The 14,452-nt window shown below is 35.4% G+C and overlaps 1 protein-coding gene across 1 annotated transcript in view; it reads right to left on the bottom strand.

Moving 5' to 3' along the window:
* Positions 1–14,245, bottom strand: part of MARCHF1 (membrane associated ring-CH-type finger 1) — a 72,090-nt gene extending 57,845 nt beyond the window's left edge. The window contains exon 1 of the mRNA XM_054383203.1: positions 14,144–14,245. Within this exon, the coding sequence (XP_054239178.1) occupies positions 14,144–14,245 (102 nt within the window). The remainder of the gene's footprint in view (positions 1–14,143) is intronic.
* Positions 14,246–14,452: the final 207 nt, after the last annotated feature.

Genomic DNA, 14,452 nt, shown 5'->3' with positions numbered 1-14,452 from the left:
TTCTGACAGCAGGACAATGTTATAATCAGCAAAATAAAATTTACCTTCCAAATCAAACCATGCCCAGTGGCCTGTGCATCACGACAGTCCTTTAACCTAGTCGAATACCAAAACTGTAGTCTCTGACAAATAATCGTTTGGCTAATTGCATGGTTTCAGCTACTTGCTGCTGACATGAGATCGTGACAGCTTTGCAGCATACAATTAGATCTTCCCTAAATGAAGGAAACCTGGCAAGGGTGCTGAGAAGAGCCAGCACCTCAAAGGAACATGCTCTTGGACTTCCCATATGTCTTCCCTCAGTTACCAGACAGGAAGGGGAAAAATCCCTTTTCACCTATTGTAAAACAATCTTGGTTACATATCTGCATCACTAGGGCTGGCTTTGCTGCTATGTAGTTTCTTGTGATTCAGATTGCAATGCAGGACACGTGCAGATTTGCGAATTGATGTATTATCTCCTCTCTGTGCTTTGCATTCTGCTTACTGTTATCAAGCAAATGAAACGGTGCCACTGGTGGTTCATTCATTGATTTACAATAGAGAAACTAACATCTAAAAGTCACATTCAATTTTGGTAAGAACATCAAAAGCTTTGATACAAATCTACGCGTTCAGTGTAAAGCCTCAGCTTGAATGACCAGACTTGCCTATCATTTCAGTTTCATTTATTGCCCTAGTAAATTGAATCCTGCTATGTGGGCCTGGCTACATAGCCACAAAAGTGTAATGAAGCCATTACAATACCAGAAATACACGAACTAATACACAGTCCCTGATGATATGCTTATGCTCCCAGTCAATGCTACCACCACCATCTATTATGAGTCCTGTGTCAGCCTATCCAATCCCTAGCCAAACAGTCTGGATGTGCATAGACCTATTAAAACAAGAGTAATGAATTTAAAAGCTGATTTTTAATATTAGTTTACCTTTATTGTATAAAGCCCAATTTGCTTCTTGTGATGGTTTGAAACTGTCTTTTTAATTTTTTCCTTGCAAAGTTCAAAACAGAGAAAGTGAAAGAGTGTAAATAAGTCACTATTGGGTGTAAGAAAGCAAAATAACGATTGTTCTAAACACTTCCATTGGATAGATAGAAATGTTTAAGAACTATTACCCAAAACAAAGTAGGCACTCTGCACATTCTGCGTTCGGCAGTGGGGGCAGTTGCTGGGCTGTCTGGCTGCTGTTTCTTCTTCTCTTCTGGCTGAAGATAACACACTGACCTTGGCAGCTAAGCTAACAACTTTCTGCTTAACTAACTCTGCTTCTCTGTCCAGGGGGGTCTGGGGGGAAGCTCCTGGGAGAGAGAGGCCCCTTTCGGAGAGTCCCCTTGGGGGGAAGCAAAGGGAGATCGGTTGTGCTTTTCTGTTGATTGTATATATTTGTGAATGTTGTGAATTTTGTATATTTGTACATATTCATCGCATTTCATCGTAGATTGTAGACTCTGCTTGTAAATACAGCTTTCATTTGCTTCCAGACTGAGCTAGCCTGGTTATTGTCGGTGGCGGGGGGGGCGGAATTTCAGCTCACACCAACACACTTCTTCAGAAATTCCATGTATTTGGAATCACTGCAAATTTCTGTACTAACCAAGCTTAAAAGAGTAGGGTATAATATGGCATCATTATTCATTATTTTTATAGGTAAATTTGGGAATACACATGCTCTTGCTGGTGCCATAGGAGACTTGCAAATTTTCCATTACTTGTAAGCAATGTAAATTTGTATCTCAGTTTACTTCCAAACATTTGTGTATTAGTAATGGGAAAACATAAAATAATATACTTCTGAGTAGTTTAGTTACAGAGCTATTTTTTAAAGCACTAAAGGATTTCATGATTAGAAGTTATTTCATCATACAACTATAAGTAGTTTTACTTGTACTGCAGTGTTGATATTTTCATACACACAAACTACACAGTGTATGTTTGTATTTAGCAATTTAATGGGGACTAAATGTCTTTTTTTCTTTTCTCTATTTTTGTCACTAAATTACTAGAATTAATAATTTGTTATAATCTAATCTGTTACCACATACCTGATAAAATTAGTATTATGGTTAACAAGAACCTTGACATCTTAACTTGGAACTGATGAAACCTAACATAAGTCTGTATAGTATGCATTAATTATAAAAATATAGAATTATAAAAAGCCATACAGCTATTGCCAACTGTACATTATTAACTAGATAACTGGTTGCAAATACTGCATTTATACATCCTATACATGCCTGTGTGACAAAGAACAGCAAAAAGAACAAAAGAACATTTAACACTCCTCCTAATATATAAAGCTACTTCTAAAACAGGCTGAATGTTTCGAAAACACTTGAAGATTCCATGACAAAACTCAAACATCTTACTTTACAATACTCTGAGGCTGCTGTTATAAGCAAACAAAATGATACAATTAAATACTTGCATGACTGATAGAAAGCATAAATATATTAAAAAATCCTTCTAATGCAAGTATATTAAAGGACAACACACACATACCAAACAACCCAAACTGCATAAAATATGGAATCATATAAAAATTCTGCCCTGTGGCAGTATATTCCTTGTTTATACCCTTCTAGAAAACAAAAAACAAACACACACACACACACAAAACCCCCCATCATGCCTCCAAGTAAAGGATAAAGAAGTTAAAGACTGCAAATTAAACAGGGCACCTGCAGTCCTAGCTTCAGGACTACTCAACAATACTCTCTGCTGCTTTCACATACAGCCTGCATTCAGTCCTATATGCCTGCACAGCTGCACATCTTTTTGCTTGTCATCACACTAAAATCACATTAAAATTTTTTAACTATTATTTTCCAGTGAGATAGCTTCCAATGATGGTATGTGATTCCATAAAGCCTTTGAACACAAAGCCTGCTCCACCTTTGTATGATAATTTAGCTGCCTGCATAATTCATGCAAAGAGATGAAAGACTACTTCCCATGTAAACAGGAAGAAAGAGAACTACTTTGAAATTATGCTGAGGATAAGATTTGGATCAGACTTTGGGAGTTAAAGCAGAGAGCCCAATTCCTAGCAAGCATTACTGTGCTTAGATATCACAGATGGTCTGTATAAATTAAGGGCCAAATTCTGTCCCATACCAAAACTGAAATCTGACTTTCATCTAAGTGTACTATGCAATGACAAAGAATCTAGTATACTGTAAAAGTTATATAATGCTGAGGCATCCCAAAATCAGGTTATGTAAGGCACATCAATTACTTTTGAAACATGTATGACAATTCCACACTGATGAATTTACATAAATAAGCAGAGAGCACCTATCTTAGCAATACTTTTCATACAAATATAGCTCCATGTCTGGAAACCACAGAAGATCTATCTCCAAGTAGAAACATTAATCTTTTGATTTCACCTTTGCTTATAATGAGAGAAACCCTACTGCCAAGTACCTAAAGAACTAATCTGCATATAAACTGTGTCTATTCAGAGAAAGCTTTTCACAAAGTGATACTCAAGAACAATCCATTCCTCCAGAGACTCTGCCCTGATTCCAAGAACATTTCTGCCAAAGCACCTTTGATAAATAAAACCTTGGTTGAATTTAATCTGAAACCAAACACATTCAGTACTTTCACAATAGTAATTAAAAAAAAAAAAATCTTTTTTATAGCTATACTAAAGTTAGTAATTTTTATTTCCACTCAGTTTCTAATCACATCCTCAAAACTCTCAACTATCAAATTAGCAGCCCAAGGAAAAGCTGTTCTTTTCTACCCTTGCAAACAACGTAGTTATTTTGAAAAAACATAAAATGCTATTAATCAAATTATACACTATTCTGCCTGCAGAGAAAAACAGAACCCACTAAACTGTATTACTGAACTGTCTTGCTACATTCTTAGGAATAACAAATAAAAGCAAATACGTTTTACTTACTATTTTCATTAAAGCCACTATAGGAGTTTACCCTTTGCAGTCTATTTCATTTGTGTTTTGTTTTAAACTGCATCACATTAAAAAGTGCATTAAAATGCTTAAAAGTACATTACTTAAAACAAAATGAATGCATAAACCTTCTGAAGAATCTCTAACAGACTTCCTGAAAAAGTTATGCTGCATGCCTGCAAGCTTGCCAAAATACGTTTTAGTTTATTTCTGTGAATCAAGAAGGCTGGAAGAGACCTCAAAGATCATAGAGTCCAACCTGTCACCCTAAACCTTATGACTATCTAAACCATGGCACCAAGTGCCACGTCCAGTCCCCTCTTGAACACCTCCAGGGATGGTGACTCCACCACCTCCCTGGGCAGCCCATTCCAATGGCCAACCACTCTCTCTGTGAAGAATTTTCTCCTCACCTCCAGCCTAAACCTCCCCTGGCACAGCTTGAGACTGTGTCCTCTTGTTCTGGTGCTGGTTGCCTGGGAGAAGAGACCAAACCCCTCCTGGCTACAACCTCCCTTCAGGTAGTTGTAGACAGCAATGAGGTCACCCCTGAGCCTTCTCTTCTCCAGGCTAAACAGTCCCAGCTCCCTCAGCCTCTCCTCATAGGGCTTGTGCTCAAGGCCTCTCCCCAGCCTCGTTGCCCTTCTCTGGACATGCTCCAGCAATTCAACATCTTTCCTAAACTGAAGGACCCAGAACTGGACATAGTAAGGCAATGTGAAGAAGGCAATGTGTACTAAAGCAAAATACAAGTTCATTGACCAGAAAATTCAAATAGTGGGTTTCTAGTCCCTGAATTAAGAATAAAAAGTATACATGTAAAGTCACTTTCATCCTACTATACTGCTCAAAATATGAAAAAATCACTAGTGAACTTGGTCTGATCCCCTGTGAGTGAACAGAAAACAGTATTCTCAGATATTCTTCCATCCTTAGACATACCTTGGTAAAGAAGGAGTTTGCTTGTACCATGCAATAATAAAACGAAAAATGGAACACAAAACTCCCAGACAACAGCTCTTAGAAACAAAATTCCTAATAAGACCACCTCCAGAAGACTAGAATTTCTGAAAAACAAGAGCGTCTTTGCTTCTAGGTTTTTTTGTTGTTGTTTTGGTTTTGGGTTTGATTTTGGGGGGGGGGAGGGTTGGCTTTTTTCCTTTTTTTTTTTTCCTTTTTTTAATTAAAATACATTCTGGACCCCAATATATATATATATATATATATCTATATATATATATGTGGGTTTTTTTCTGTAGACAATTTGATAGCCATTTCTGGATGCACTGATAAATAGACTCTAAGAGATTCCACTGCAATTGGCCTAATTACATCCCCAAAATAAACTAAATATGTAGATAAGCAAAGTATATAGAAGCTTGTCCTGTACAAAAATAAATTGCTTTTAATTATTTTCTTTTATCTGCAAGAAACCAATTGCTTTACTAAACACATTGAATTGAGAATAATGTGCAATTAGCTTAGCAATTTTGTATATCACATGCATCTGAGAACCTCCTAAGCAATGCATTTTCCATGGCAGGCACCAGCTAACGAAAGCATTAACTCATGTTTCTGTAACACACATGATACAAAAAAGTTTCTCTGGTAATTCAAACACTAAACCTCAAGTTGAGAAAAAGCCTACTTACACTTAACCTCTATCTGATTAATTAATTCCAAAGAAATTGTGAGTGTCAGACAGAAGCTTTGTGGCAGTTAAAATTCAGGTCAATGTATTCCTGCCAATACACAGAAATAGCCATGCAATGTTTTTTTCCCTGCTGTATCTCCACATAACTTGAAGCCATGATATATTCCACAGTTCAGTGACAGAATGCATATTGTGGAGCAGTAATGTTTAAGAACTTAGTGCTTCACCTTGTTTCCTCCTTCTAAAACAAAACCAAAAACACCTGAACAAGGTGTCTGGGGAAGGCATTAAACTCAGTATGTCACAGGAGGGGACTTCTTAAACATGCTGAAATACTTTCATATCTGAATGCAGTAAGAAAGCTCCTATAAATGGAATTTTTGTTAAACAAAAATAAACCATACTTTCAAGACTGGTACTAGACTTAGTAGTAGTAGACACATATTACTTGAAAGTTTTTTGTACATGTTAAAAAAAAAAAAAAAGCTTTTGGTTCACTTGTAGCATTAAACCAGAATTTTATTTTTCCACTTTGCAGAATTCTTTGACTTTTAATCATTTCAGAGCCTGAGGAAAAATGTTTTTCAAGGAATACATTTACATTAATTATGTCATCACTAATTAGGTTATATTGCATATTCCCTATCTCTTGATAGAAAATATGATCAACGTCCAAGATCAAGCAGGAAAAATGAATGGTTCCATGACTGAAGTACAGAAATCAGAAGCAAGTGTACTGGTTTTAGGGCTATGCCTCCAAACCCCCCACAGCAAGACATCTGTTTTTGATTCCTGTCAATAATGGCACACGTGAAAACTCAGCTTTCTCAGAACAAGTCTTCAAAACCAGCAGGATAATGATGCATGCCTTCGATTTTTTTTTTACAATGCATTTTAAACATATGTGCATGATAAAAGGCTAGGCACCAAACACTTAAATGCGTTCATTTGGTGTCAACATAGTAAATACTCAGCCTTGCAGATGTTATCACCCACCAGTATTACTCAATACATAAGCCAAGGTGAGCTGTGAATACGAAGTGATAGAAGTATTTGGAAGAAAGTGAACTTTTTCTTGAGAATAAGTGAACTCATAGCCATACAAGACACTAAAAAAAAAAAGTCAAGTTGGCATTGCATATATACAGGATACACTTTTTTCTTATTTTTTTTCTCCATACACTTCATTTGATTTTCTCTCCCCTCACCCTCCCACTATTTCAAACAGTTCCTGTGTGTGGTAGTTTCAGGCTGTTCCAAAGATCTTGAACAGAAAGTAGTAGAATGTAAATAAATAAATATTGGGTGTAAAAAGAAAAATAATGCTAATCTCTAAATAATCCCATTGGACAGGTAACAGACATAAAACTTAGATCTATAAACTACCTTTCTTTTTGCTTCCTCTGATCTGGCTGGTACTTCAGATGGTTTTTGCTGACCTCGTCTGCATTGCTTTGTTGTGGCTAAATACTAACAACTCTCTGCTCTTCTTTCTCCTCTATTGTGCTCAGGGGGTATGGAAGGCGCAGGGAGTGGGAAGGCTATTATTAGCCCCCTAGCTTGTCCAGGGGGGTTCTTGTGCTGTTTATAAATTGTAAACACCTGTAAATATTGTATATTTTGTACATATGCATTGCATTTCATTTTAGATTGTAGTTGTGCTTGTAAATACAGTGTTATTTGCTTCCAGCTGAGCTGGTCTGGCAAAAATCTATGATTCTATGATTCTAATTTTATGTTGGGGGGAATTTTCAACCCACCACTGTGCAGAAGCTTGATTATTGCAAGATTTCAATAATGGGAAATTTTCTGATGGTATCCGAATTAGACCTTGCACCTAAAACAAACAAACAACAACAACAAAAAAATCACACTTCAGTAAATCACAAGACTCTGAGACACATCACTTCAGATACTCTAAGCATATAATTTCAATATTTTTTTCCAAAAGGCAGCCTGTTTTTATTGAAATCCTAGAACTACAGAATAGGATTTTCAGACAAGGAGCATCATTACTCATTTGAAGTTACTGGGAGATTAGTACTCCTTTAAAAATTACGTATCTTGAACCGGCTGTCCACAAGAGGAGACCTTCAAGATTTTGTAATTTCAGTTGTTTTAAAAAATGGCCTTGACTCATAAGAGCAGAGAAACTAAAAGGAAATCATACTAATTTTGTATAAAATATTCAATCTCATGCTACTGTTGTTCAACAGGCATCATTATTGATGTTTTCACAATTTAGTAATTATCTATGCAGTTATAAAACAATTTAAATTGATTGACTGAATTGCTCATTTTTTCTGCATTTCATTTATATCAGCTGCTATTAATGTTTCATGAGCATTAATATTTATAGATTACAAAGATTACAAGAAGCAATTAGCACATTCTAAAATAATATTACCCAGAGAAAACAAACATCAAACATGATTAAATAAACTCAAGTTCCCATAATAAAAACAATTAATTCAATTATTTCGGCATCAGGAAACATTGTAGTCTAAATTAGTGTCACTTACCAAGGAAAGTGACACTAGAACTGAAAAGGTGAAGTATTTCCCCTCTAAACACCAAGTGTCAGTACATGGTTTTGATGTATCAGATTACCAACAGAGCACTTTGAGAGCCCTCAGAAGCCTCTGTGCTCCTCATCCACAGTGAGTTTGAGACCATTGGATGGGCCAATATCAACGTGCCTCCTGGTTCAATGATTTATTCTGCCTGCTCTCAAGCTTACACTAGGCAGAGCCTGTACTCAACAGCTTCTCTGTGACATGCAAGGAGCAGCAAATCTAAACCTACTTCAGGTTTGGAGATTATTTTTTGGATTGTTTGTTTTGGAACGTTTCTTGCCTAGTGAAGCCACAAGTTTAAATTAATAGCCGAATCTGCAAATGAGTTTTTTTTTTTTTTTTACAATCACTTTTTCTTCCACAATACACCTTTTCCCCTTATTTACACATTTCCCTTATATATTTTTTCCAATGGTTATACTGAAAATGCCAATTATGGACTGATTGATAGTAAGGACAGTCCCACAATAGAGTACTGAGAACTCAAAATACTGTGAGGAGCCAAATTAGACCCAGAAAAAGTATAATCTGATTGCACTGAATTAATAAAATCTTCCATGTCCTCCATTTTTTAAATTTATTTATTTTCGGTATTTGTTCCCTCATTGCTTCTGACCTTATTTTCTTTAACATGGGAGGAAAGGGGAAGGAAAATTTCTATAAGATACCTAATACATTTCTGTGGAAGAAAAAAAGTTATTATAAAAATGATGTGATTATTAGTCAATTTTAGCTCAAATGTTCTATAGCAAACTACATTTTCAACAAAACATTTTTCATGTGCTTTTTTCCACAAACATTTTTGAATCCTAGTCTTAAATAAAAAAAAAAAAAACAAAACACCAAACAGGAGTACTTTAAGTACTTTAGCATCATAGTAAACATTAGAAGAGAAGAATTCTGAAGCTGACAGCAAATTTAATTGTTTGGGGAAATTTTCTCTTTTGGCAGTGTTGGGTTTATGGTTGAACTCAATGGTCTTAAGAACTTTTCCAACCTAAATGATTCTATGAGTCTGAACGAAAAAAATCCAGACACTTGCATAAGATGAAAATCTCTTCTCTCTCACATCAGCAAAATAAATGTAGCATTCTAATTAATAATAAAACTTAAAATATTAATAACATATATGAAATAGATTTGAAACAAACTTGCGAACACATGCTGGTATGAGAAACAGCACATGAAGTATTTTGGGGAAAGAATAAAGGACTGAACACAATCTATTCAAATAGTTACACAGCTATTTCAATAACTATTGTCAGTGTCTTCTCCCAGTAAATTGATCTACAGAAAATAATTTCTTACAAAAGCCAGGAGCAGTACATCTGAACCACAAAAGGTTATTTTCTCAACAGTTCCTTTTTTTCCAAGATGTAAACAAAGGTGCTGCACCCAGCTATACTTTTCTTCTTCTAGAAGTATATATTAAGAGAAGGTTTAAATAGCTCTCTTCCATCTCTTTTTTTTTTTCCCCACAGTTTGATTCACATATAAGCATTGTTTGGCTACTATAGTGAAGTTACCCAATTTCCAAAAGCAGTGTCTACAGAGGATTTTGTAGGTATAGTATTGTGGATTTCCTGGCTGGTTCTGCAGCCTAATCAATAGTCTACTTAATAGTTATGCAAATAAGAAGATAATTAAGATGAAACCAACTCCATATTTTTATAAAATTACTTTTTTTTCACATCCATTTTTTTGAGTATTAAGCTACACAATTTTCTTACAAAAATAAGCAGACATTGAACATCCCCCTTAAACCTTGTCAAGCCTTTTGTGGTGCTACGTTTTGGATTTATGATGAAAACAATGTTGATAACAAAAGGATATTTCAGTTACTGCTAAGCCAGAGTATATCAAGGTCCTTTCTGCTTCTCATGCTGCCTCAGCAGTGAGTGGGTTGGGGATGTATAAGAAGTTAGGAGATGACACAGCTGGGACAGCTGACCCTAACTGGCCAAAGGGGTATCCCACACCATGATGTCATGATCAACAGTAAAAGCTGGGATAAAGTAGAAATGCGCAGAATGATGCCATTTGTCTTTCCAAGTCACTGTTACACATGATGGAGCCCTGCATTCCCAGAAATGGCTTAACACCTGTCTGCCAAAGGGAAGTGATGAATTAGTTCCTTGGGGTTTTTTGCTTGCATGAGCAGCTTTTGCTTTCCCTATTAAACTGTCTTTATTTCAACCCATGATTTTTCCACTTCTCTCATGCATCTCACAGACGGGGAGTGGGTGACTGACTGGGAGGTGTGGAATGGTCTGCTAGCATTCAACTACAACAAAACCATTTTCTGGGTTTTGTATAATTATATAAAATTGCTTGATCAACATCTGTAGATCAGATGTGGAAACTTAGGATCTGCCTATGTCAAAGAGATATTTCAGAACTATATTTTATGTTCTCTTTTAAAAACATACATATCGTTTGCTTGCACACAAAAAAAGTACCTTTCTTAGAGTTAAATTAGATGCTTGATCGTTTGTCATGACTTCCCAAGTTCATTTGGATATACAAGCATAAATTATCTAGTTACTCACGTGACTATATTTCCACGAACAATCACCCTTAATTTTAACAGGTAATACAAGAGGGGAAAGTAGTATGTACTACTGACTACAATTCAGAATTATGTGCTGATGTACCATTGGCTTCATGTGTTGAATGTGACATAACAAATCAAGCATCAGTCCATATCCTACAAGAACACAGCTATTAAAAGCATAGACTCTGAAAATGCTCAAGTTCTGAATCAGAACCCCAAGAACAATTAAACATACAGCAAAGACAAGCAGACACAGAACTGCTCCTAGTCAAAGTCAAATTGCTTAATCAATGTTAATACATATTTATGTATTCCCATCAAAAAACATTTGAACTAATCTCACATACATATGCTTACAGAATCACAGTATAAATAGATACTGTCAGTACAGAGACAAGTGACTCAAACACAGAATTTAAAGTTGTATGGTTTTAATTATATCCATTATCCTTCTACAGGTCTCTAAAAATAAATCTTTTGATGAAAGATTAGAAACAATGTCAATTGATAATAAATTCAGCTTGACAATCAGGACATTTTTAGCTAGCAGAGAAGCAAAGTCAGTTCCAGCTTTATGTCCCACTACACCAAGTTAACAGACTACATGAAAATGTTTTGAGTGTGAAAAATAAGTTTAGTCCTTATGAATCTAAAATTATCAATACAATCCCTAAAATGCAACAAGTTCCAATAGTAATACTTTTTGAGAACTGATTTTATTAAAATATTTACATTTATTTCAATGTTTTCATGAGTGAGTTTCTTTTCCTGCACTGCTATTCAATTTTCCATGTACTTGCTTAATGAAAAGAAAACAATTTGTTAATGATCATAACCTACTTCCTACTCCACAACCTTCCTTCTTTCTTTCAGTAAGAGAGAAAGAATACTTGTTTTCATTAAAATTAGACATAATTTTCAGGTTTTTCCTCCTGTGGGAAAGTGGCATTGTGAAACAAAAACACAGGGGAGTGATTTTTCTTTTGAAAAGCCTTAGCTGAAGTTCTGAAAAACAGAAGACATTCAGTGACAGGACAAGGGGCAATGGACGAAAGCTAGAGCATAGGAGGTTCCATAAGAACATAAGGAAAAACTTATTCACTTTGAGGGTGACAAAATACTGCAACAGGCTGCCCAGAGAGATTGTGCAGTCTCCTTCACCGGAGACACTGAAAACCTGCCTGGATGCATTCCTGTGTGACCTACTCTAGGTCATCCTGCTCTGGCAGGTGGGGTGGACTGGATGCTCTTTCAGCTTGCTTCCCAATCCTACTAAGGGAACAGGTCCACAGAGGAGCTACAATGCTCTGAAAAATTAAGATTAAGTCAGAAAAAAAATAGAGACTTCAATAGCGCTTGGAAATGGCTTTGTACACTTGCAATAAATAATTTATTATATTCTTTACTTTCTGCTGTTTCATTTATTTTTTTATTCTCCAATACTAGTCTGTATCTTCACTTAAGACCAGATGGACAATTTTTCAACATTGAAAGGCTAAGACTACTAAGCAAAATCAGAACTGATTCAAAACAAAATTTCATTTAAAATATGTTTGTTAAGAAAAACAAAAATCTCCAGTTTACAGCACACAAGTTGGGAAGACACTGCCAGCAAAAGCTTATACTGAATGTCTTTTACTTTAGAAAGGAGGGACAGAAAGGCTAATAGCTCAGAGAGCAGGAAGTGACAAAAATTAAAAGGAAAGCCCAAGAGGCCTCAAGAGATGTTATTTCCTGTTTTGAAGATTATTATTCTATAGCAAATCATGACATTAAAGGACATGTAGTACCTTCCCCAGCTCTTTATATGCCTGGCTTTATTACACACTTCATCAACTAAGCAGCAGCTCAGAGTTTCACGCAAGTTCATTTTTGAACAAATTTTAATATTAATAAGGCTAAAATATGCTAACTCTACTGATCCAAATGTCCTGAACTGTACTCCCAGTTCATAATCTCTATAATCCCATCTGGTTGAGTGGAATGCTTACTTCCGGAATATCAAACTGAATTTAATGCTGACAGTCAAGCAGAAACAAAAACATGCAAATTTCTACATACGTAAATTCCTTAATAGCTATCACCTACTATTACCAACACCTAAACATTAATAGTAATTTTAAAAAATTGTAAAATACAATGTTAATACTTATAGTAATTAAATATGGGAATAGCATAATTGAAATTTCTTCTTTCTGGCTCATTGCTTTTTAATTTCCTTTTATTTCTCTGAAAGAAAAGCATTCTGGATTAAAGTAAGCTACAATAATAATCTAGGGTATTAAGTAAACTATAAAATTTGCAACTTTTAGTGCTGCCCTTTTGTGTTCTCATTATTAGCAGAAATGTACAATCTGCATCATCTACCATTGAACGATATAATTTTGGCACATTAAATAGGGCTGCTTTTCCTACCAGAACTTCATCAACTTTCAAACACTGTCTCTTCTTTTATACTCCCCTTCACAATTTTTGCAATACCACATTTCATCAGAAGTTATAAACAATTATTCACGTTTCTGCTTCGATGTTATCACGTGCATATTTCAACAACTAGAGGGTAGTACTTTCTGATCTCTCTCTTTTTTCCTTTTTATGAAGATAGGAAAATGTTGTGATTATTTTAAACTTCACAATGAAATTGGACCAGGCATATTTAACTGAATGCTTTAAATAATCCATTTTGCTGTAGACCTGAAAAAGTCAATATAGTTGAAGAAAAACAAATACATAGGCAAATTTTGTGCCTACATGTAGGGAAGTCTGATGCCTGTACGTTAAGGATCAGTTCTTACTCACCTGAGGTCTATTGATTTAAATGGATTTATTTCAATGAGCAAAAACTGTAGGATTAAAGTTCTTGTCAATGAATCACTTTATTCACATTCATGATAACTGCACTGTGTATATCATTGATTTTACTTTGCCTGAACATCTTCTATCAATGGCTTTGCATGCAGAAAGTCAACTACCTCTTTCAGCATCATGGTAAAAATATCAAGGTAATTTTGAAACCCAGCTAACACAAGTGCAGACATATCATACGTTGTTCCTCTTACAGGCAGGAGCAAAGAGTAAACGAAGTACCTTAAGATAATGTCCAGCTGTATTCATCAGGGATCAAATGCCATTGCATCGATTAGGATCACAAAGAACGTAAGTAATACATATTTGAACATTTCCTGCTTAAAATCTTTACCATTCACAAACATCAATACTGGTTTATAGGCATAGCATGCAAGTCAAAATGGACCATGCAAAACAGAAAAGATGAAAAAATAGCAAATGGGAAAAGTAAATAGATAAGGTCAAATTTCACACACTGAGGCAATGCAATCAATGGCAAACACTATAATTTAAAAATAAATTTAACACCTCTGAAGTTCATCTGAGCATGCCACCATCAAGAAATTCAACTTTTTCACTCACCAAAGTAGAATTATGTGAAGTATCACCTGAGACCTCGGGTGTTCTTGTGCTGATTGGAAGTCTGTGAGGGTTACGAGCTATCGCTTGGCACCAGCCCAACATTTTCTCCTTCCACTTATCCCTTCTCAATTTCTGAAATTCTGAAAATAATTTAGATTCCCTGAAACAGTGACACTTTGAATGCATTGTGTGCATGTCTCTGGATGCATGTCTTCAAAAATAGCTTTTTACTGTATATCTAAACAATAAACATATTTTAGAAGAATAGGTTTATTGAAAGTACTCCAAATGATTACACCATGCAGGTTA

This window comes from Indicator indicator, chromosome 8, assembly GCF_027791375.1.
Source record: "Indicator indicator isolate 239-I01 chromosome 8, UM_Iind_1.1, whole genome shotgun sequence".
NCBI classification, from domain to species: domain Eukaryota; kingdom Metazoa; phylum Chordata; class Aves; order Piciformes; family Indicatoridae; genus Indicator; species Indicator indicator.
This window is presented reverse-complemented; position numbering and strand designations above follow the sequence as displayed.